Below are 21,856 nucleotides of genomic sequence, written 5' to 3'. Positions count from 1 at the left end.
GTTATATTTTATTTCACTAGTAAAAAGAGGAGTTCATGCAGCTTTGATTCCAGTTCAGTGTGGCAGCTTCTCTAAGAGGACATATTTAACCATGTACCCTTTTACTAGCTTCAGTGAAAAGAGCCATCACAAAGAGACAATCCAGTGGTAATGCTTGGAAATTTCATAAGAAACTTCCACCCCATTGTATGCATTCATCACTCACAACCCACAATTCTTGAAATACATGGAATCATTCCCTGGCCACAACTTGTACTTTTCGCTGATCACTTAACTTTTGGTATGTTTACAATTAGGTCCTGGCAGTTTGTAAAGGTTCTACCCTGGTCCTTTGTTAAGGATACCATTGTACTTTTTTTTTCATTATGGCCTAAAGATTTTTCTTGTATTAAACCTAGTACTTTTGTTGTAAATGAATTTTATTTCAGGAATTTGGAAAGGAATTTGACGATCATTTTGGAAAAGGAGGTTCAAAACTGCTGGATATGAACGCCAGCGTCTTCAATAAAGTTGCGCTCTCTCTCTTTGTAAAGATGAAGAAATGTGAGAAAGAACCTGGGAATCTAAAGGAATGCTCCCCTTGGATGAGTGAATTCAAACCAGAATTCTTGAGGACCGAACTGGAAATCCCCGGTAAAGTATACTTCAGAGGGTTAAAAAAAGAAGAAAATTCCCTATAAATGAATGTCCCTATTGAAAAAAAAAATTAATTGAATACCCTCAAATTATATAATCACAATCAGTTGGACTAGATTATTTGATATTTTCTATCTGTGGTTTTTTATCACTTTGGACATAATATGACATCTTCGAACTTACTTGGCGGGACCGAGGGGAAGAACCTTTTCTGTGGCGGCCCCGGCCCTCTGGAACCAACTCCCCCCAGAGATTAGAATTGCCCCCACCCTCCTCGCCTTTCGTAAGCTCCTTAAAACCCACCTCTGCCATCAGGCATGGGGGAACTGAGATATTCTTTCCCCCTAGGCCTCTACAATTTATGCATGGTATGTTTGTATGTATGTTTGGTTTTATAAATAAGGGTTTTTTAGTTGTTTTAGTATTGGATTGTTACATGCTGTTTTTATCACTGTTGTTAGCCGCCCTGAGTCCACGGAGAGGGGCGGCATACAACTCAAATAAATAAATAATAAATAAATAAAAGCTTTATGTATGAGAAAATGCATCTTGGTTGAAATGTGATAGAAAACAATTTAAAACAACATTGAACTGTTTTTAGCACAGTGACAGGAAAAGAAACAATGGCATTTTGCTTTTGCTTGGTATTCAGGACTGAGATGCTAAAATGGTACCTGCATGGTGTGCTTATCGGCATGCCTGGCCCATTGATTTTAGTAAAAATGCTGCAAAACAGCATACTAATCGCCAGCCTCCCTTTTATCTCCAGAACATACAATTTGTTTGCAATTGTGCTCATGTGCCTGAAATAAATGAACAAAAGAAACCTGAGGATTATGGGAAATATTTGAGGGTTATGGCAAATAAAAGGTATGAGGGTATACTTCCCTCTGTTTCTAGTTTTGCCTGTTAATTATAGTATGGTCAGAGAGTTTAGTGTGTGTATTAATTGACATTGTTTAATACTTTATACGTGCTTTTCCTCAAGGTATCTGTGGTAGTGTAATCTCTGGACATCATCACTTGGACTTCATAAAAGTGATTTAATATTTAGGTTTTAGCATTTAGATTTCTAAGTCAGTCTTCGTTTGGAAAAAAAAAATCCTGAACTATTGAGTTTTTAATAAATGAGTGCTTCATCACTCACCAGAACAACCCTGACAAATTTCTCAACTGATCTAAAATGATTGTGACTTTATTTATTTTTTATTCATTCATTCATTCATTCATTCATTCAATTTTTATCCGCCCTTCTCCTTAGACTCAGAGCGGCTTACAACATGTTAGCAATAGAGCGCTTATATAGAGCGCTGGTGAGACCACATTTGGAATACTGTGTTCAGTTCTGGAGACCTCACCTACAAAAAGATATTGACAAAATTGAACGGGTCCAAAGACGCGCTACAAGAATGGTGGAAGGTCTTAAGCATAAAACGTATCAGGAAAGACTTAATGAACTCAATCTGTATAGTCTGGAGGACAGAAGGAAAAGGGGGAACATGATCGAAACATTTAAATATGTTAAAAGGTTAAATAAGGTTCAGGAGGGAAGTGTTTTTAATAGGAAAGTGAACACAAGAACAAGGGGACACAATCTGAAGTTAGTTGGGGGAAAGATCAAAAGCAACGTGAGAAAATATTATTTCACTGAAAGAGTAGTAGATCCTTGGAACAAACTTCCAGCAGACGTGGTTGGTAAATCCGCAGTAACTGAATTTAAACATGCCTGGGATAAACATATATCCATTGTAAGATGAAATACAGGAAATAGTATAAGGGCAGACTAGATGGACCATGAGGTCTTTTTCTGCCATCAGTCTTCTATGTTTCTATGTTTCTAATAGCACTTTTTAACAGAACCAGCATATTACCCCCACAATCCGGTCCTCATTTTACCCACCTCGGAAGGATGGAAGGCTGAGTCAACCTTGAGCCGGTGATGATATTTGAACCGCTGACCTACAGATCTAGCAGTCAGTTTCAATGGCCTGCAGTACAGCACTTTACCTGTTGTGCCACCCCGGCTCTATTAGAGCTCCTTTTTAGACTGGAACTTAATTGACAATACTTTCCAAAGCAGCAAGCAGCATTTTTCTAAAAGCTTTTGCTGACAATCTTGATGTCAAAACTAGAATTGCAAGAATCCTATTGAAATTTTCTTAACAGGCATCCTTCCCATATGACTACCTTTTTACTATAAAAAATAACCTGAGATTTCCTACAAATGTAATACTGCATTATATACCAGATAAAAATGTATCAAATATATAATACATTCTGATGAAGTTATTTGTTATTTGATCTAACAAGCACTTTTTTTAAAGTCACATTATTTTTAAAAAAAACACCCAACTTTTTACTTATTCAGGTCAGTATGATGGTAAAGGAAAGCCATTGCCGGAATATCATGCAAAAATTTCTGGATTTGATGAGCGGGTATGTTAAACTATTAACCTACAGAGCATACGGTTAGCATTGTAGTAGAAATTTATCTCAATTTTAAATAATAATTGAACATTTCCCCCATATTAATCTACTCAGTGCAATAAAAATGTTGATACATCCATGCAGCATCTGCCTCTCCAGAACTCATTTGCCAAAACAGGAAAAGTTAATCGCATCTATTAATTAAAATTAATCGGTTGAAAGATAAAGAGATTCTATTTATAAAATTGATTTTCCCACTGCATATAACCCATTGACTACAAGGAACATAGTTTTTATTATCACTCTCAAAAACACAAGTGGCTGTAAATTCAAATGAAAGGCCCATGACAGCTGTCAATGAGATTCCTGATTGGAAATCTATATATTAATTGATGTGTCTTTTGAAAATCAGCAACCTGCAGCAAACTGAATGTGTTAATTTGCAACATAGTTTTTTCATTGTTGCTTGTATGTATAACCAAACATAAAAGCAGCATCAAGGTCATTAAGAATCGTTAAGATATCCTTGACTTTTCCTAAAACTGGATTGTTTGCATTTTAAAATAGGAAAATTTTTCAGGTATGATTTTTCAAGTGATATTGTTACTTTTGTTCAAAAGTAATTCTGTACCATCTCTAATGTATCTCCTCCTGCTCATACATTCCAATTTTATTAATTTAAATTTATTGTAAATCTTGTTTATTATTACTACAAATTGTAGGTCAGTAAATCCCTGTGACATACAAAAACATAAAATGTAAAAATAAACAATACAGTGGTACCTCATGATACGAACTTAATTGGCTCCAGGAGGTTCGTAAGGTGAAAAGTTCGTAAGACGAAACAATGTTTCCCATAGGAATCAATATAAAAGCAAATAATGCGTGCAAATCCTTCAGGAAAATCCCAAACTTTAGAAGGGAGGCGAACAGAGGGCAGGGAGGAGCAGCTAAAGGGGGCGGGTGGAAGAAGCAAGGCTAGTCCAAAGGGTGAGTGGAAAGGAAGAAAGGCAAGGGGGACGCCCCTCCCTTTTCTTTCTTCAAAAGACACCCTTTCAGTGCCTCGGCAAGCACGCTGTTCTCCTACTTTTGTTAATGCAAAGTCTTTCCCCCTCCAAGCCGCCCCTCCCTTTTCTTTCTTCAAAAGACACCCTTTCAGTGCCTCTGCAAGCACGCTGTTCTCTGCAAACTCTTTCCCCCTCCAAGCCGCCCCTCCCTTTTCTTTCTTCAAAAGACACCCTTTCAGTGCCTCTGCAAGCACACTGTTCTCCTAATTTTGTTAATGCAAAGTCTTTCCCCCTCCAAGCCGCCCCTCCCCTTTCTTTCTTCAAAAAAGGGGAAAAAAAGAAACCCCTTCATCCCAGCAGCAGCGGCTTGGGTTCGTAAGGTGAAAATAGTTCGGAAGAAGAGGCAAAAAAATCTTAAACACCGGGTTCGTATCTCGAAAAGTTCGTTAGAAGAGGTGTTCGTAAGATGAGGTACCACTGTATAAGCTATCATTTGGAGACAATATTTCTTGAAAATCTCAGGAGTCAGTTTCATTTCTGGGTTTCATTTCTGGTGCTGCAGAGAAATATGTAGCTTATTTAGGGGTCAGTTTGTATAACATAGTATTTTCTTATCTGCTCTGTATTTTTCTTCTTCTACGTTCTGTTAAAGATAAAAGTAATGCAATCCATCCGGAAACCAAAACGTATAGTTATCAGAGGCAATGATGAGCGGGAATATCCCTTTCTTGTGAAAGGAGGAGAAGACCTGAGGCAAGATCAACGCATTGAGCAGCTCTTTGAAATTATGAATACCATTCTTTCACGAGATGCCGCCTGCAGTCAAAGAAACATGCAGATAAAAACCTATCAGGTTATACCAATGACGACCAGGTAGACACATGCTAAACCCTTATGTAGCACAGAGACTTTTTCTATATCATAAGACCTTGGAAATAATTCCTGTCTATTCCAGAGCATCACCTCTGAATTACTTGTGCCCCTCTCCCAGTCTTAAACTCCTCCTCTAAAGCTGTTTTCAAAACATGCACCGTTCCATCTCTTGTGGGTTCAGAATATTTTAACAATGGAAGATTTGTCTAGTTGCTTTAGATATTTTTTTCCTCCATAAGGAATACATTGTTTATTTTGCTATTTTCGGGTGTGAAAAACCAAATCCATACACAGAAGTTCCAGATTACAGATTTATTGTTAAAGCCTATGCACAGGAATCTTCTCGGAATAATGGTTAGTACAGTGGTACCTCATCATACAAACTTAATTGGTTCCAGGAGGAGGTTCGTAAGGTGAAAAGTTCGTAAGATGAAACAATGTTTCCCATAGGAATCAATGTAAAGGCAAATAATGCGTGCAAATCCTTCAGGAAAATCCCAAACTTTAGAAGGGAGGCGAACAGTGGGCAGGGAGGAGCAGCTAAAGGGGGCGGGTGGAAGAAGCAAGGCTAGGCTAAAGGGTGAGTGGGAAGGAAGAAAGGCAAGAGGGGCGCCCCTCCCTTTTCTTTCTTCAAAAGACACCGTTTCAGTGCCTTTGCAAGCACCTTGTTCTCTGCAAAAATTTTCCTCCAAGCTGCCCCTCCCTTTTCTTTCTTCAAAAGACACCGTTTCAGTGCCTTTGCAAGCAGGTTGTTCTCTGCAAAATCTTTCCTCCAAGCTGCCCCTCCCTTTTCTTTCTTCAAAAGACACCCTTTCAGTGCCTTTGCAAGCACGTTGTTCTCTGCAAAATCTTTCCTACTCCAAGCAGCCCCTCCCCTTTCTTTCTTCAAAAAAGGGGGGGGAAAGAAACCCCTTCATCCCAGCAGCAGCGGCTTGGGTTCGTAAGGTGAAAATAGTTCGGAAGAAGAGGCAAAAAAATCTTAAACACCGGGTTCGTATCTTGAAAAGTTCGTTAGAAGAGGCGTTCGTAAGATGAGGTACCACTGTACCTGGTTAGAACTAGATCAATGGCATTTGAGAGTGGGGGTGTTGGACTTAGTTGATTTGTGGCCAGGGGCGAAATTCAGCAGGTTCTGACAGGTTCTCGAGAACCAGTAGCGGGAATTCTGAGTAGTTTGGGAAACCAGCAAATACCATCTCTGGCTGGCCCCAGAGTGGGGAGGGAATGGAGATTTTGCAGTATTCTTCCACTGCCGTTGCCCACCAAGCCATGCCCACAGATCTGGTATGGGAAAAAATTTAATTTCACCCCTGCTTGTGGCTTTGTAATGATTCTAAACTAATGCCTCTTTTAACTCTTCCCTCTGGTTCTGCCAATCATCCTACACCCATATCATTACAAAAGTAAGTTCAAATTTATTTTTTTACAGACTGGGACTGATTGAATGGCTTGAGAATACCTATACATTAAAAGAGTTCCTTTTGAAAAACATGTCTGAACAGGAAAGGAGTTGTTATAACAGGTAAGTGGAGCATAACTTTGTTCTGATCTGTTAATGACTTACTTTGCTTTTATTATTAGGCATTTCTAATCAGTTAACATTACTCATTGTACTAAGGTCCATTGGATCAGCTCAGAATTATCTTCAGAGGTTATTTGAAGTACTTCCTGACCTAGATAATAATTGGAAGCTGTTTGCTTACTCAGCATGGGTTCACCTATATATTTTCTTTATTACTTTAAGCCAGAAGATTTTTATTACCTATGGCTTTTTTATCACCATATTCTTATCAACAGACTATTTTTTACAAGAAAGAAATTTTTAAATTTCATTTTAGTTTACATAACTAGGAAGTCAGCTTTAATTAAATTAGAACTCAGATCTGTGTAGGTGCTATTCAGATCAATAGCAGCAGGAGATAATTATTATGGAAAAATTAGGATTATGAAGAACCCTCATTGTTGCATCACTTAACAGAATCTAAGGCATTTTTCATTATGGAAGGTTTTCCCCCCTCATGAATGCTAACATACAAGTCTAATTAATAATAATAATAATAATAATAATAATAATAATAATAATAATAATAAATGGTGAAAGCAGCTCTTAAGTATAGACAAATCATGTACAATTGTAGGCTTATATGAAGGCCAAATTAAAGAAAATTCTTTCTGCCAACTTTTCAGTGCTTGTCTTTACTTATTGGCCTTTATCAAAAATTTGTGATATTTTGTGACATAGTTTGATAGCTTCATTTGAGTTTAAATGCACAAATCCATCTGCATGTTTATTCAGCCCCTCTGTCTTTTGGTTTACATCAGGTGCTTGGCATTTTTCTGTTAACAGATTTTATGCAACGAACTATTTTTTCCATTGATATTTAAACAGTTTGTGGGAGTTCTTGTAAAAGTTTGAGCTGACTTGATTGAATACCGCATTGATAATTGTTCACATTCTTTTGGGTTATGTTTTATTAACAGATGTAACGTTCATCTACAAATAAAGTTACTCTCTATATTATTCTAGAATATTGGTAAAACAGTACATTTCCAATAGCAGAGAATATTTATATCTTGAGATTGAACTGTAGAGTCTTTGGTGCTCTCTGAAAGTGGTTGGTTTTTTGCAGATATTTCATTATCAAATGAGGTAACATCACCAGTGCACTGATAATGTTACCTAGTTTAGTAATGAAGTGTCTGCAAGAAAAAAAAACATGCTCAGAAGACCAAGGACTGCACATTTGGACACTACTTTCTTTTATAATTTATCAATGCTAAAATCAAATGAGAAAGTAAGCAATTTTAATGTCAAATGATGTATGAATGCCCGCATGTAGTAGATTAAGTTTGTATTCTTCCCTCCCTAAAGCCCCAAAGGTCCTTGTGCCGACTATAATGATTGGCTGCGCAAGATGGGGGAAAGAGATGGAATTGAACGTTACATGACTATGTTCAAGTAAGTCTTGGAAATATTTATTCTCCATCAGATACTTTGGTACCCCTTCCTGCACCACACACATAAATTATTGTCAGCAGGATACTCTTGATACTCAGTAATAGTAATAGTAAACACTGCATTTAGAGCTGCTTCTGAAGATACAGCAGTTCTACAGTGACTGATAATCTACACCTGGTCCCCTTCTTGCCCCTGCCTCCATTTCTCTGCATACCACATACTTACAGCAATATCAATAGCACAACCCTGGTCTTAACAGTTTAGAGAGTCAGCATTTAGCCCCCAACAATCTGGGTCCTCGTTTTACCGAAGGAAGAAAGACTGAGTCAACCTTATGCTTGAACTAGCTTAGAAGACTTGGAAACAGATGTGTTAAAAGCACTGTGTATACACTGAGAAGTAATTCCTGGATATAAAGTTTCCAGGAAAGACATCAGATAGACTGATTGGATATAAAATTTTATTATAATTACTTTAATATGGACTCTATAATCATAATCTGTCCTCTTCCGCTATGTAAAATTTACTGGACTTGCTCCATGTGAAAGTTTTTGTGATCATTTTATAAATGATGATGTCCCTTATATTTTTGTATTGCGGAGGACCAAATGGAAAGGTTTGTTATCACTTGTTGAATTATTGCATTTAATATGAAGAATATAGCAATTTATAGGCTTGAAGTACATTTATGAGTAGCACAGTTAAAACAAAAGGCAACAACTAAAAGATACAGAATAATGTTATTAAGGAGTGGTTGCAAGTCTGTGATTGTGTTTTTACTGTGTTTCTCCAAAGAAGACCCACCTTGAAAAGAAGCCTTATCCTGTTTTTGAGCTCATGCGATCAAATTAAGCCTCACCTACAAAATTAGCCCTAGTTAAGAACCCGCCCACTGAGATGCCAGGGCTTGGGCAAAGCCCACAAGTAAAAAATAAGCTAGGGTGGGGATGGGTTTTTTGAGCTGCCCTAGTTACCAGGCCTTGCACACCACGACACCTGCCTCGCCTTCTTCTGTGGCCGCTTGTTGCCATTTGCGCGCATTGTCCTGGTCTCCGCTTTGCCTTGAGATGTCTCCTAGAAGGCATCTGAAGGCGAAATGGAAGCCAGGATTATGTGTGTGAGTGGCGGCAAGCAGCTGCAGAAGAAGTGGACCAGCAGCGGGCTCCTGCTGGGTGGGATTCTCTGTGCCACCACCACAAAGTGAGTCAGTAGTTAGAACCCTCCAAAAAGGCCTAGCCATTTTTTCAGCAGTCAAAAGAAAATAAGACCAGCCTTCTTTTTTGGAGAAACACTGCAAGCAGGTAAGAATATCATCTTTGGAATTAAGAACAATTTAGTTTAATTACATTCAGTATATTACGTAAGTTGTTTCATTTAAAACCCCACAGAAATATACAACACAATTTATTTATATTTTTGCCTATGTATCTTTGATGCGAATATGTTGGTGTTTTGTACAAGTATTTATACATTATAAAACATTAATATTAGAATTACAAAAAAAGAATTATTTTAGAAGAGAATTCTCCGTGTTATATTTATTTATTTAGCATATGGCAAAGACATGGACTTATAGTAATTCAAATGTTAATGTCCAGTCTACCCAACCATTTAAGGGCAGGGTGGTCTATGTTGAAAAATCAGACATTGAGTCGGTGTAAGCTCTTGATGGACATTCGGACACAGTATGGTGGATATTTTGTCAAGGAGCACCACAGTCACACTGAGAAGATAAGATCCCACTTCCTCCACACGGTATTGTAAGCTGTAGTAAAGTTGATGTACACAGATGTGATTTTTAATGCTTTCTGGAAACCAGCCTTGATATGTCCCGTTAGGCCCGTCTTGTTTATCCGTTGCCATGTATTTAGAGAGCCAGGAGTTCTACAAAGATATCTGGCTGCCAACTCTCATTAACTGTCAATTCCTCAATGTAATCTAGCTACCAGCTGTTTCTTTAGTTCATACTACCATGCTATCTGGGACAGAATTGGGTACCAGTTCTTTAGAACCCTTAGTAAACAGATGAGGATGTCATGGAGCCAGGTTCATGGACGCTGCCATTTTGGATTTTGCTTCTTATACAGAAGCTACTTTTTGATTGCTGCAGGCGCTTGCCCAACACACCGGCAGCAAAACGATCCACAACCCACCCTAATCCAGGTTGCAGGAGGAGGTGAACTAGCATCATACCCCACTGTGCTACACTTTCACTTTTATTGGTACATCCTAATAGTTTGTAGTTTATAGACTGACAGATTCAGGATAAGCAGAGATTAAAAATAAACGTTACTACAAAATCCTTTATAGCAATTCACATTTTTGCCTGTTTATAAATCTCACTGTTTGCTCTAATTTTCAGAAGAGCTAGCCGAACAGAAGCAGTGATGTCCTTCCAGCATCGACAAGACTGTGTTCCTGAAGATTTGCTAAGGTCAGATAAGGGTGATCTTTCAAAGATCTCTCGAGCCTGGCCAAAGTTTCCCGTGCCACTTCAGCGAGTGCTCAAGAGATGAGAGTTTGCAGGGGGGGCGAGCTAGCATGCACAATGGATAGCAAACTCTGGGTGCTCCCCGGACCGGATGCAGTTTACTTCTCTGAGTCCCAAGTGGCAGGAGACACCCTAACCCTTGTACCACCGGCTGGCACAAATACACTGAGGTGGAATGCTGATGCCATGCAAATGCAAGTAGTGCTTTGTTCCCGCAGCTTCCAGCCATAGTAAACCCCACTTCGGCCCACTTGTGTAGCGCCCCCCCCAGTGCAACAGCATCACTATTTTGTTCCAGCTGGCGAGGGCTGTGCTCCTTTTTGGATATTGCACTACCTGCAAAGTTGCACATTGCAAGTGCCATCAGGGCAGAGATTTCCAGCCCCACCACGGCCAGTCCCATATGTGCATTGTGGACGCTACCTTGACCCCCAGCGAACCCATCTCGCTGACTGCTCGCTGAAGCAGCATGGAAAACTTTGGCTGGACTCAAGAGCCGAGAGTTTGCAGGGGGCCCATTTAGCAGGCGCTTTCAGGTCCCCCATCCAGACGCCCTGCAGGAGAGATGTAGGCCCAAAAGGCGGCTAAATCTCCCCCCCCCTCCCGGAAGCCATTTGGCTGAGTGCAGTAGGTTCTTGGTCTTACCTTCCTGTTCTAGCTTATGTGGATCGCACCGCTATACTCAAGATGAAGTTTGCACTCAGCCTTAAGAGTGGGGGCAGCGCAGTCTTGTGTTCCCACACACCGACTGCATTCATTGCTCTCGGCCATATCTGGCCAGGGGCCAAGATTTCTCCACAGACCACCAAAAGGTTTCTCACGGACCACCAGTGATCCATGGACCACCAGTTGGTGACCTGTGCTCTAGTGCCATAATACTTGCTAAAGAAAATCTTTCTCTGACTTTTGTGAAGCAGTCCGATTATGTTGTTTCATTTCACTTTTTATTCTGTGTCTGAAAAGATGAGCCATTTTTCTGATTTTCTAAATGTTGTGATTTCCAGGAATTATCCGCAAGGTAGTTGTACTTCATCTAATATAGAATCTATTTATTTTCTAAAGGAAAGCCTTCGTTAAAATGAGTACAACTCCAGAAGCCTTGCTGTCTCTGCGATCTCATTTTGCCAGCACCCATGCACTGCTGTGCATCAGCCACTGGATTCTTGGCATTGGTGATCGACACCTATCAAATTTCATGATCAGTACCGAGACTGGAGGCTTGGTGGGAATAGACTTTGGACATGCGTTTGGTTCAGCAACACAGGTAGTCTCCTCTTGCCCTTATTCTAATGTTTACAGGAAACACATTTAGGTATATTGAATAAAGCCAGGGTAGAACATATCTGACAGCCTTGGTGATGTTTTTGAGGAACTATGGGACTTTAAGGGGCTTTTTCCTATTCACAGAAAGTGTTCGGAAACTTCAGATCGTGCAGAATGCGGCCGCGAGAGCCATCGTGGGGCTTCCTAGATTCGCCCATGTTTCTGCAACACTCCGCGGCCTGCACTGGCTGCCGATCGGTTTCCGGTCACAATTCAAAGTGTTGGTAATGACCTTTAAAGCCCTACATGGCATTGGGCCAGAATACTTCCGGAACCGCCTTCTACTGCACGAATCCCAGCGGCCGATAAGGTCCCACAGAGTTGGCCTTCTCCGGGTCCCGTCGACCAAACAATGTCGTTTGGCGGGCCCTAGGGGAAGAGCCTTCTCTGTGGCGGCCCCGGCCCTCTGGAATCAACTCCCCCCAGAGATTAGAACGGCCCCCACCCTCCTTGTCTTTCGCAAATTACTTAAGACCCACCTTTGTCGCCAGGCATGGGGGACTTAGGATATCCCTTCCCCTAGGCCATTACAAGTTATGTATGGTATGTTTATGTGTATGTTTGGTTTTTATAATAAGGGTTTTTAGTTGTTTTATTAAATTGGATTGTTACATGTTGTTTTTTATCATTGTTGTTAGCCGCCCCGAGTCTGCGGAGAGGGGCGGCATACAAATCCAATAAATAAATAAATAAATAAATAAATAAATGATATCCCTTGAGCTCTTGCTCTTTGCTGGGTCAAGCCATTCAGAGCATCCTTTCTCCCCACCCACCCCCATCTTTCTGCTCTCACAATTCCTCTAGCTAAGAGGACCAAAATGTAATAGCCTTCTGGGGTCGATGCTTATTTTCTTCACACACTTCTACAATAGCAGACATTTCCTGCTAGGCAGAATAGATTTGAAATTTAAAGGAAAGTATTTGCCAGTCCCCTTATTTTGCATCTTTAGTAATTTAATATCATCTTTGTGTGCCTTAAAAGTCAGAGACAGTATAGACATAATGTATTAATGCATGCATTTATAATTAGAAGCTTTATTATTATTTATTAGACTTGTATGCCACCCTTCTCCGAAGACTCGGGTGGCATATCATGTTTTGACTTACCATGTTTTGATTTCTGCTATTCATAAATTACAGGCTCTTCTACTATGAGCAAAATAAGTTTTCTTGTTTATTACATGGATTTTTTTTTCATAATTTTTATTCTTTCTTTGTAGTTTCTGCAAGTTCCAGAATTGATGCCTTTCCGCTTGACTCGACAATTTGTTAATTTGATGCTGCCAATGAAAGAATCTGGTCTTATATATAGTGTGATGGTACATTCCTTAAGAGCCTACCGTATAAATCAAGATGTTCTTATTAATACCATGGATATATTTGTAAAGGAACCTTCTTTGGATTGGAAAGTAAGCTTTTGACTTAATGGCTTAATTTTGGCACACCTGAAAAAAACAGAAAAAGTTATTAAATTAATTACCATTCAACAAGCAAATACTGAATTTTAAAATAGTTTTGTTCTTACATTTGAGTCTCACTTTTTCTTCTCTAAATAAATAAATGTTTGTCTGTTTGTTTGTTTGTTTGTTTGTTTGCTTGCTTGCTTGCTTGTTTGACTTATATGTCACCCAATCCCTCAGGACGGCTTACAGCAATAAAACAATACAATAAGAAGTTAAACTTGTTCTGTCGAGCTCTCTGGTAGAATCCTCCCAAAAAATGCACAGATACAATTTCAGACACACACACGTTTGAAAATTCAAAACAATGTTCTTTATACGGAAAATGCAAATAAACAGAGCACTCTCTTTGTATAGCAAAGAGCACTTGTCTCCAAACAAATTGGTAATTTGTACAAGTCCCTTATCAGTTCTGTGATACTTAGCTTGCAGCTGTGAGGCAATTCAGTCCTCTTTCTTTCACAAAGTGAAACACACTTTGCTCTGGGTTAGTTTCAAAGCGGGGGGAAATCAGCACACAAAGATCAAAGTCAGCAAAGCAGTCGTGAAACACAACGATCAGATAATCCTCCACAATGGCTAAACCCACAGGCTGCTCTTTATAGCAGCCTCACTAATTACCACAGCCCCACCCAACCACAGTGGCCTCATTTTCTTTGATAATAATCTCTCAGTTGTTGTTGCCTATGCATCGCTCTCCGCATGCGTGGCTGCATCATTAACTCTTGTTCTGAATCTAAGGAGGAGCTAGATAATTGATCTCCTTCTGAGCTGTCTGCCACACTCTCCTCCTCCCTGTCACTCATGTCTTCTTGGTCAGAGTAGCCTTCATCAGCAGATTCCACCGGGGGCAAAACAGGCCTGCAGCATGTGGATGTCTCTCCCACATCCACAGTGCTTGGGGCAGGAGCAGGGCCAGAGCTAACCACAACAAAACTCAAATATTAATAGCAATAAAAATGAGAAAGTATATTTGCCATTTGAAATTTAAGCAAAAAACTATTTGTTTTGGTAAAATCAGTCTTGAATATATGTGTACCTTAAGTTTCACTACATACACACACATACATACATGAAGTAGGAATTTAAATTTTGATTGATAACTGCCATTAATGATATGCACTGGTATTATACAATATTGGTTTCACGGATTGACTTTTTTTCTCCTTAGAATTTTGAACTGAAACAGTTGCGAAAAGGAGGTACATGGAGTAAGGAAATAAATACAGACGAAGTGAATTGGTATCCTCTACAAAAAGTAAAATTTGCAAGAAGAAAGTTGGCAGGCGCTAATCCAGCCGTCATTACCTGGTATGAGTTTGACATTTTAAATGTGTGGATCTGAATGAAAAATGCAAATACAAGAATTATTTCCTGAAAAATAGGAATTTTAATATAATGTTCTATTTTAAGATGAATTTATTTAGAGTATGTAAAATGTTTGGAGAATTTTCTGACTTTATAAAAACAAGTTCCAGGTTTGAAATGAGCCATTTATATAACATCAAATTATAGCCAGTCTCACCTTTGCTGAAGATGCAGCAGGAGAATATCCCTTTTTTTGAGGTCCGGAAAGAACATTCGGGGATGAAATATTTCAGCCTTTAGCTGTTTTGTACAACTGTAAGATACACACATTCATGCTCGTTTCTTGAAGGCTGCATTGGAGCAAGAGAGTGCAAGAGCTCTCATAAATCAAACATCATTGAACATACTTTCACTTTAAGTATTTTAAAGCTCTGAGGCAATACATGAGTTTTGAACACACACATTGTTCTCATAACTGTATACATTCCTTAGGCTCTCCAGATATTATTGAGTGACATAATTATTGAGTGACATTATTATTATTGAGTGACATTATTGCGTGACAAGGGGGCACAATCTGAGGTCAGTTGTGGGAAAGATCAGAAGCAATGTGAGAAAATATTATTTTACTGAAAGAGTAGTAGATGCTTGGAACAAACTTCCAGCAGACGTGGTTGGTAAATCCACAGTAACTGAATTTAAGCATGCTTGGGATAAACATATATCCATCCTAAGATCAAATACAGGAAATAGTATAAGGGCAGACTAGATGATGATGATTATTATTATGATTATTATGATTATTATTAGATTTGTATGCCGCCCCTCTCCAAAGACTCAGGGCGGCTCACAACAGCAAAAACAGTACAAATCCAATAATTAAAGCAGTTTAAAACCCTTAATATAAAAAAACAATCATACATCTCATACAAACCATACATAAGAGAGGGGCGGCATACAAATCTAATAAATGAATTAATAAATAAATAAAATGGAAACGACCCAGGGGAATCAATTTCCCCATGCCTGGTGACAGAAATGGGTTTTAAGGAGTTTACGAAAGGCAAGGAGGGTGGGAGCAATCCTAATCTCCGGGGGGAGTTGATTCCAGAGGGTCGGGGCTGCCACAGAGAAGGCTCTTCCCCTGGGTCCCGCCAGATGACATTGTTTTGTCGACGGGACCCGGAGAAGGCCAACTCTTTGGGACCTAATTGGCCGCTTGGATTTGTGCGGCAGATGGACCATGAGATCTTTTTCTGACGTCAATCTTCTATGTTTCTACATATAAGACTAAGTGATGCCTGTGTTGCTGTATATAATAAAGTATATGTACTGTGCCACCCAGTTCCAAAACTATTGCCTCTGGGTGGTGTAAAACAAAATTAAAGCATTATAATTTGCAAATAACAATTGTTAATATTAAAAGATTAAAATGCAGCTGAAACAAATCATTGGCTGTGGGGTGTTAATAATAACAGCACCATCTTAGTAGATTGCCTATTACTGGAGGTCCCAAGGCCCAATGGCACAAATGGGTCTTGAGGGGACTTCAGAAAGTCAGGAGTGATGGTGCTAACTCAACCCCAGGGAGAGGAGTATATTCTGCAATGCAGGTGCCATACCAACCAGGTCCACAAAATGTACGTCCCTAAATAAAAGAGCCAGCTATATGCCAGGTCTCAGAGATGGTGGAACAGGAAGATGTAATTGGGGAAATGTGGTTTGTCCAATAAGTACTACATACAATTTTTTGTTTTTGTTTTTAAGTGATGAATTACGTCTGGGCCATGAGAAATCTGAGGCCTTCAGGGAATACATGTCTGTAGCACAAGGGAGCAAACAGTTCAACATCCGGGCCAAAGAACCAAAGGATGGACTTGCAGAAGAGATACAAGTGAAATGCCTTATTGATCAAGCCACAGACCCAAATATCCTTGGCAGAACTTGGGAAGGATGGGAACCCTGGATGTGAAGGACAAAGTTCTGGCTTATCAGTGTTTAGTTGACCTGGGGATGAAGGCTGAAAGGACTGGATATTGTTGGACAGATATTATTTTTTAATAATGAAAAAAGTATTAAAGCATACATTTCAAACTGTAATGTAGCAATAGAATTGTATATATTTCTTGGCATTTCTGTAAACTGGTTTTCAAATTAAGTAATATAGGAAAACTTGAATTATACACATTTGTACAAGTATATGTTAAATTGCTGAACTTAATGAAAGGATACCTAAAATTATTACTCAAAAAGTTAGAAAAATGTAGTAAGAACTAGTTTTTATATTAACAATGAATATTAAATAAAATTGTGATACACCAAATTGATTTCATGAGTGTCATGTTGCCTGTCAATGGGTATAAGTATAGTGGCTAAAATGAGTAATTTATTTAAATTATTCCATGAACAAAAAAAAATCATTGTATATTGTGATGTGTCAGGGGAGAGACACAATATGGTTTAGGCATATTTCAATAGTTATAAGCAAGTAGTGATGCGTACAGAGCACTTTGAAATATATACTCTGAGTTCTGTCATTCCTTGACACAGATGTTAATGATGATTAGTGAAATTGATCACTCATGAAGTGTTATTCTAATATGTGCATAGTTTTTAAATGAAACTGAAAATAATATCTGTTGTCAATAAGACCCTATCTTCCTATAGAAACCAGACTATAGAGGGGGGAAAGGGTACCTTTGAAAGATACATCAGGCCCATCTGTAAAGATACTCCCAAACATGGCTTAAAAGAGTTCCTCATAAAAATCACAGAAGTGGTTTACCCTTTTTCAGACAGGTAATCAACCTGTTTTTAGGATGTACAAAATTACCATAATATTTTGAATAAATAATACTGAATTTAACAAAACATTTTTTAAAATATGGCATGGACTTATTTGCTATACTGCACCTCATGCTGCATTTTTAAAAGCATACAAATATAAGTTCTGAACATAATGATTGGGTCCAAGCTTAGTTGGCAGCGTCCAGGTGTGATTTGGCTGCTAACTTTTATTAGGGTTTGTTGTAATTCAGCCTGAGGCTCCTCAGGGACCGGCTGCATCTCTGCTGGATCCAGGCCCGAAGGAGGAGGACAGTGAACAGGAGGGGGAGGACCAGGCAGACAGGGGAGAGGAAAGTCAGGAAGAGGATGAGGGGGAGCAGCCTGAGAGCCCCGGGGGGGGGGCTCTCCCCAGCCAGTAGCCTGGCCTCATTGGATGAGGAAGCACAGGCTATAATTGACATGAGACAGCGACGTGCAGCTCAGAGATGGGACCAATTAGAAAGGTATTGGCATCACTGAATTGGCAGCAGCTGGGTTTGGGTGTGGTTCTCCTCAGCAGGGTTTAAAAGGCAGGCAAGCCCTTTCAGCCATGTGGAGCATTATCAACTGGAAGTTCTGTGACCCTGCTTTGCTTCTTGGCGTCTCTGATCTTGGCTTGTGGCCTAGAAGACTGGAAGACTTGGGGGAGGTGTATGTTTGTTATCTCCAGCGTTGTTTTTGCCAGCAAGAATCCTGTTTTACTTCATGGCCTTCGTGAAACATCTTTGAAGTTTCAGCGTCTTCCTGTTTGTAAGAACATTTTCTGTTACCTGTGTTTGCTTTGAATTCTATAAACTGCCTTTGCTTTTTACCAGTGTGTCTGGTTTCTCTTTTTGGGTTGGTGTTTGCTTCTGGAGGGACCCAGACAGAACAGGGTTAAGATTGGAAGGTGGGGAGAGACTTGGCCCATAGAATCGTCACGAGTTGGACACCACTGAATGGATAACATCCTCCTCCACCTCCTATTAGGGAAGAATGAAACCTTATCTTCCAAGTCAGTGTAAAAAATTCATGTAATCAGTAACAGGTTCCTACTGGTATGCGCTACTCTATAGATAGGTAGCGAAAATGAAGTGCGTGTGCAGTTCTGTGTGATCAGCAGGCAGGCACATGCACCCGCATGAAATTTGGCTTCTGTGCATGTGCAGGATGCCAAATCTCGCATGAGGACACTCACGAGAGACATTTCGGTGATTTTTGCTTTTTTTTTTTTTTTTTTTTTTTTGCTTTCGTGCATGCGCGGAAGCAAACAAATCGCCCAAAATTAGTAAAATCTCACACATGTGATGTCCTCGCATGAGATTTGGCTTCCTGCCCATGCACAGAAGTCGAATCTCATGCCAACACCCACCAGACACAAGCGCACCCTGCCAGGCACTGGGATCGACGACGACGAGCAACCCTTGCCTGCATATAGCCAATATTGCATGGGCATTAAAATATAATCTAGTTATGCAGCCTCCATATTCAGGATTAATAGAAATGTTGGCTAGTAGTTTTCCCTTCCACTCTGAAAGATGGGAAATATCCAGTGATGGGCTACCAAAATCTTTACTACCACACTGGGGACGTGGCTTATGCATTTTGTTTCAACATCTTTCAGTGCAAATTGAGTGCTCTGGGGTGGAGTTCCATTTTCGCTAGCCCACAGCGTTCCCCCCCATCCGGGCAGTAGCCCATCCCTGATTATCTACTATATAAAATGTATGTACAGTACATATATGTGTACCTGAGCAAAATTTTTCTACCAGTACTGGGTACCTGACCGTACCTGTAGGAGCCCATCACTGGAGATATCTGATAAAAATATAGTGGGAAAACACATCCACATCCACCCCTTTATCTTTTCTGCTTTTTGTAGCCAGTCCTTAGAAAAGGGCAGTTCCTCTGCCTTCATATCTCCTCTATCTAGTTGCATTGTTTGGCAAGTATCTATAATGAATTATTAAAATTGTTTTCTGTTCGATACAAATCTTCCATTTTTATATTTATATCAATAAAGATGCAATTACTTTTAAAGCAATTGCACTGTGAAGAAAATAAAGTGAAGCTCAATAGAAGCTGCAGCTTTGGTACTTCAGGTACTTGCCTTAAAAGGAGGCATTAATTTGTACTTCTGCCCAGTCTTTTCACTTACTAAGCACTTTGACCCATAGGCTTAAAGGGCAAAGTTCTAAGGTTATAATTTAACCAAGTCTCAATCATAATGCATGCATAGTAAAGCATTCTTGTGGCAATTGCTTTTTGTTATAGGTTCGTATTCCAAATGTCAGGCAGATGTACTGTATATTAAAGATCATTTTCCCAAATAGTTTGGTCTGTACTACTAAGCTTTCAAAAGGAGTTTAGTTTTTAAAAAAATATTATTTCATTGTAGTTGCAGCTACAGGGGGAAAAATCCTGTATTGCATGGATGTTTTTCTGTACGGTTATGCCTCCAGTATTATAAAATAAATCCTGGACTATATGGAATTTGTTTTGTTCACTTTAATCAATTTTGATAATCCCCCTTGCTCCCCCCCCCCCCAAAATGTTATCTTCTGTAAAGATTCTATCTTGCTATTAAAGTCTTTCAGGCCATAATGAGGATGTTATCCATCCCTCCACATTTTCCAATATTGCACTACTTCTTTGATTTTTTTTCTATGCTGTGGATGGGGTCCAGCCACCCGCGTTCTTTGACGTCCTGGTTCCCATTTTCTATTAATTCTTCCAGACATAAAGGAAAACATAAAAGAATAAACATTAAGGCCATGAAGTGAGTCTTCGGAGAGGGGCGGCATACAAATCTAATAAATAAATAAATAAATGCTTTCAGGTAGAAAGCTTGTAGTTACCCAAAGTTGATGATGGACTTGTCGTCATGCTAGCCATGCTGACTGGGGTTTCTGGGCTCTATAGGTTTCTACTAGTGGTCTATATGAACTGACGTGTTAGAACACTAATCCCCACTGGTGACCAGATTTGTTGGGAAGAAATTTCTGGTTGATCGTCTTAAGAGCTATCTAATAAAATAGTTTATCAAAGAGATGCTTGCTAGGCCAAACTGATGAATTGTGAACATACAGATAAATGGCTAGTTCAAGCTTAATAAATGCTTAAGATGTGGTTGGTTCTTCAGAAGACTAGCAAATGATTAAAGTATACCTGTTTTCAACATATAATAGATAAAGGATCAATTTAGTCTGGTAAAAATTGATACCTTACTGTTGTGGTTCAGCCTGGGACCCCTCCGGGAATGGCTGATTTGCTGTCGGTGTCCAGCTCAGAGGCTGAGGACCAGGAGGGGCAGACTGACGACGAAGCTGAATCCCAGGCTGAAGATGAAGGACAGCCAGAGTTCCACCAGGGGGAGCTCTCCCCAGCAAGCAGCCTGGATTCCCTGGGGGAAGATGCTAGTGACTTCATAGATATGCGACAGAGGAGAGCTAACGAGAGAAGAACGCAATTGGCTAGATATTTCCAGCATTAGAGGTCACAGCTGGGTTTGGGTGTGGTGCTCTTGGGAAAGGATAAAAGGCGGCCCCACCCTTCCTGGCTTGTGGAGTTTTATCTTGGAGATTCGTGAGACCTGTCTGTGAACTTTGGTGGCTACAATCCTGGTTTGTGCCTTGGACTCTTGAAACCTTGGGGGGGGGGGGGGTGCCAGCAAGAAGCTTTTGGAATTGACTGGACATCAGGACCCTGTTGTTAAGTATTGTAACCTGTCTGCTGTGAAGACAGGTCTTCCTTTATGCTTATTTTTTCCTGCTATAAATTACTTTTGGATTTTACCAGAGTGTCTGGCTGTTTTTTCAGTGGGTGTGGAGGTCTGGGAAAACCCAGACAGAACACTTTACAATTTTTACTAGAATGTAATCCATATTATTTTTATTAAACATGATTAGCTTATCTAAATAATTTTAATTTTTTTAATGTTTTTATTTTAAAAAATAGTATGTCAGAATCAAATTATCTGGACAAATGGAATAAAAAGCTAAGGGTAGGCTAATAATTAGCAGGAGGGGAAACCTAACCAGTATACAGTATATCAAGCCAACAACTGACAGTACAGTACATTTCCTACCTACAGAGAATGATTAATCATCAAGCTAATCAGTATGTACTATGGCAAGCATTTATTGCCTTTACTCTGGGATATCCAGTCATTAAAATCAAGTGGCTTTCAAATCTTCAAACAGAGCAAAGGTTTCAAGGTATTCAGTAATAAAAGCTAAAACCTAGAAAATTCCACGAGTAGTTTGAAAATGGAACAGATCTTAAACTTATTAAATAAAGTGAAGAATGAGTTATCAGCACTGGATAACCAACAAATAGTGAGCAGAAGTATAAGAGTGACAGCAATAGCCCTCAACAATCCTGATCATATTAGTTGTCAGGATGTACCAGGCAACTGATAGCAAGAGAACTCCAAATAGTTCTGTCCAGACTTGAGAATTTTAAATTCCCATCCCGAGAGAATTCCTGCAGCTGCAAAGAGAAGAACAAATACAGCTGCTGGGCACAGAAGATACTCCTCCTTGTACATATGGTGAAGAGGATTTAG

At 39.5% G+C, this 21,856-nt stretch overlaps 1 protein-coding gene across 1 annotated transcript in view; it reads left to right on the top strand.

Moving 5' to 3' along the window:
- PRKDC (protein kinase, DNA-activated, catalytic subunit) overlaps positions 1–16,807 on the top strand; it is a 114,195-nt gene extending 97,388 nt beyond the window's left edge. The window contains exons 77-86 of the mRNA XM_070747733.1: positions 429–633; positions 3,005–3,072; positions 4,723–4,943; positions 6,373–6,465; positions 7,816–7,902; positions 10,265–10,336; positions 11,456–11,657; positions 12,937–13,125; positions 14,348–14,487; positions 16,252–16,807. Coding sequence (XP_070603834.1) covers positions 429–633; positions 3,005–3,072; positions 4,723–4,943; positions 6,373–6,465; positions 7,816–7,902; positions 10,265–10,336; positions 11,456–11,657; positions 12,937–13,125; positions 14,348–14,487; positions 16,252–16,456 — 1,482 coding nt within the window. The 3' untranslated portion in view covers positions 16,457–16,807. The remainder of the gene's footprint in view (positions 1–428; positions 634–3,004; positions 3,073–4,722; positions 4,944–6,372; positions 6,466–7,815; positions 7,903–10,264; positions 10,337–11,455; positions 11,658–12,936; positions 13,126–14,347; positions 14,488–16,251) is intronic.
- The last annotated feature ends 5,049 nt before the right edge of the window (positions 16,808–21,856 follow it).

This window comes from Erythrolamprus reginae, chromosome 3 (assembly GCF_031021105.1).
Source record: "Erythrolamprus reginae isolate rEryReg1 chromosome 3, rEryReg1.hap1, whole genome shotgun sequence".
NCBI lineage: Eukaryota > Metazoa > Chordata > Lepidosauria > Squamata > Dipsadidae > Erythrolamprus > Erythrolamprus reginae.
Note: the sequence above shows the minus strand (reverse complement) of the source record. Positions and strands in the feature narration are given on the sequence as shown.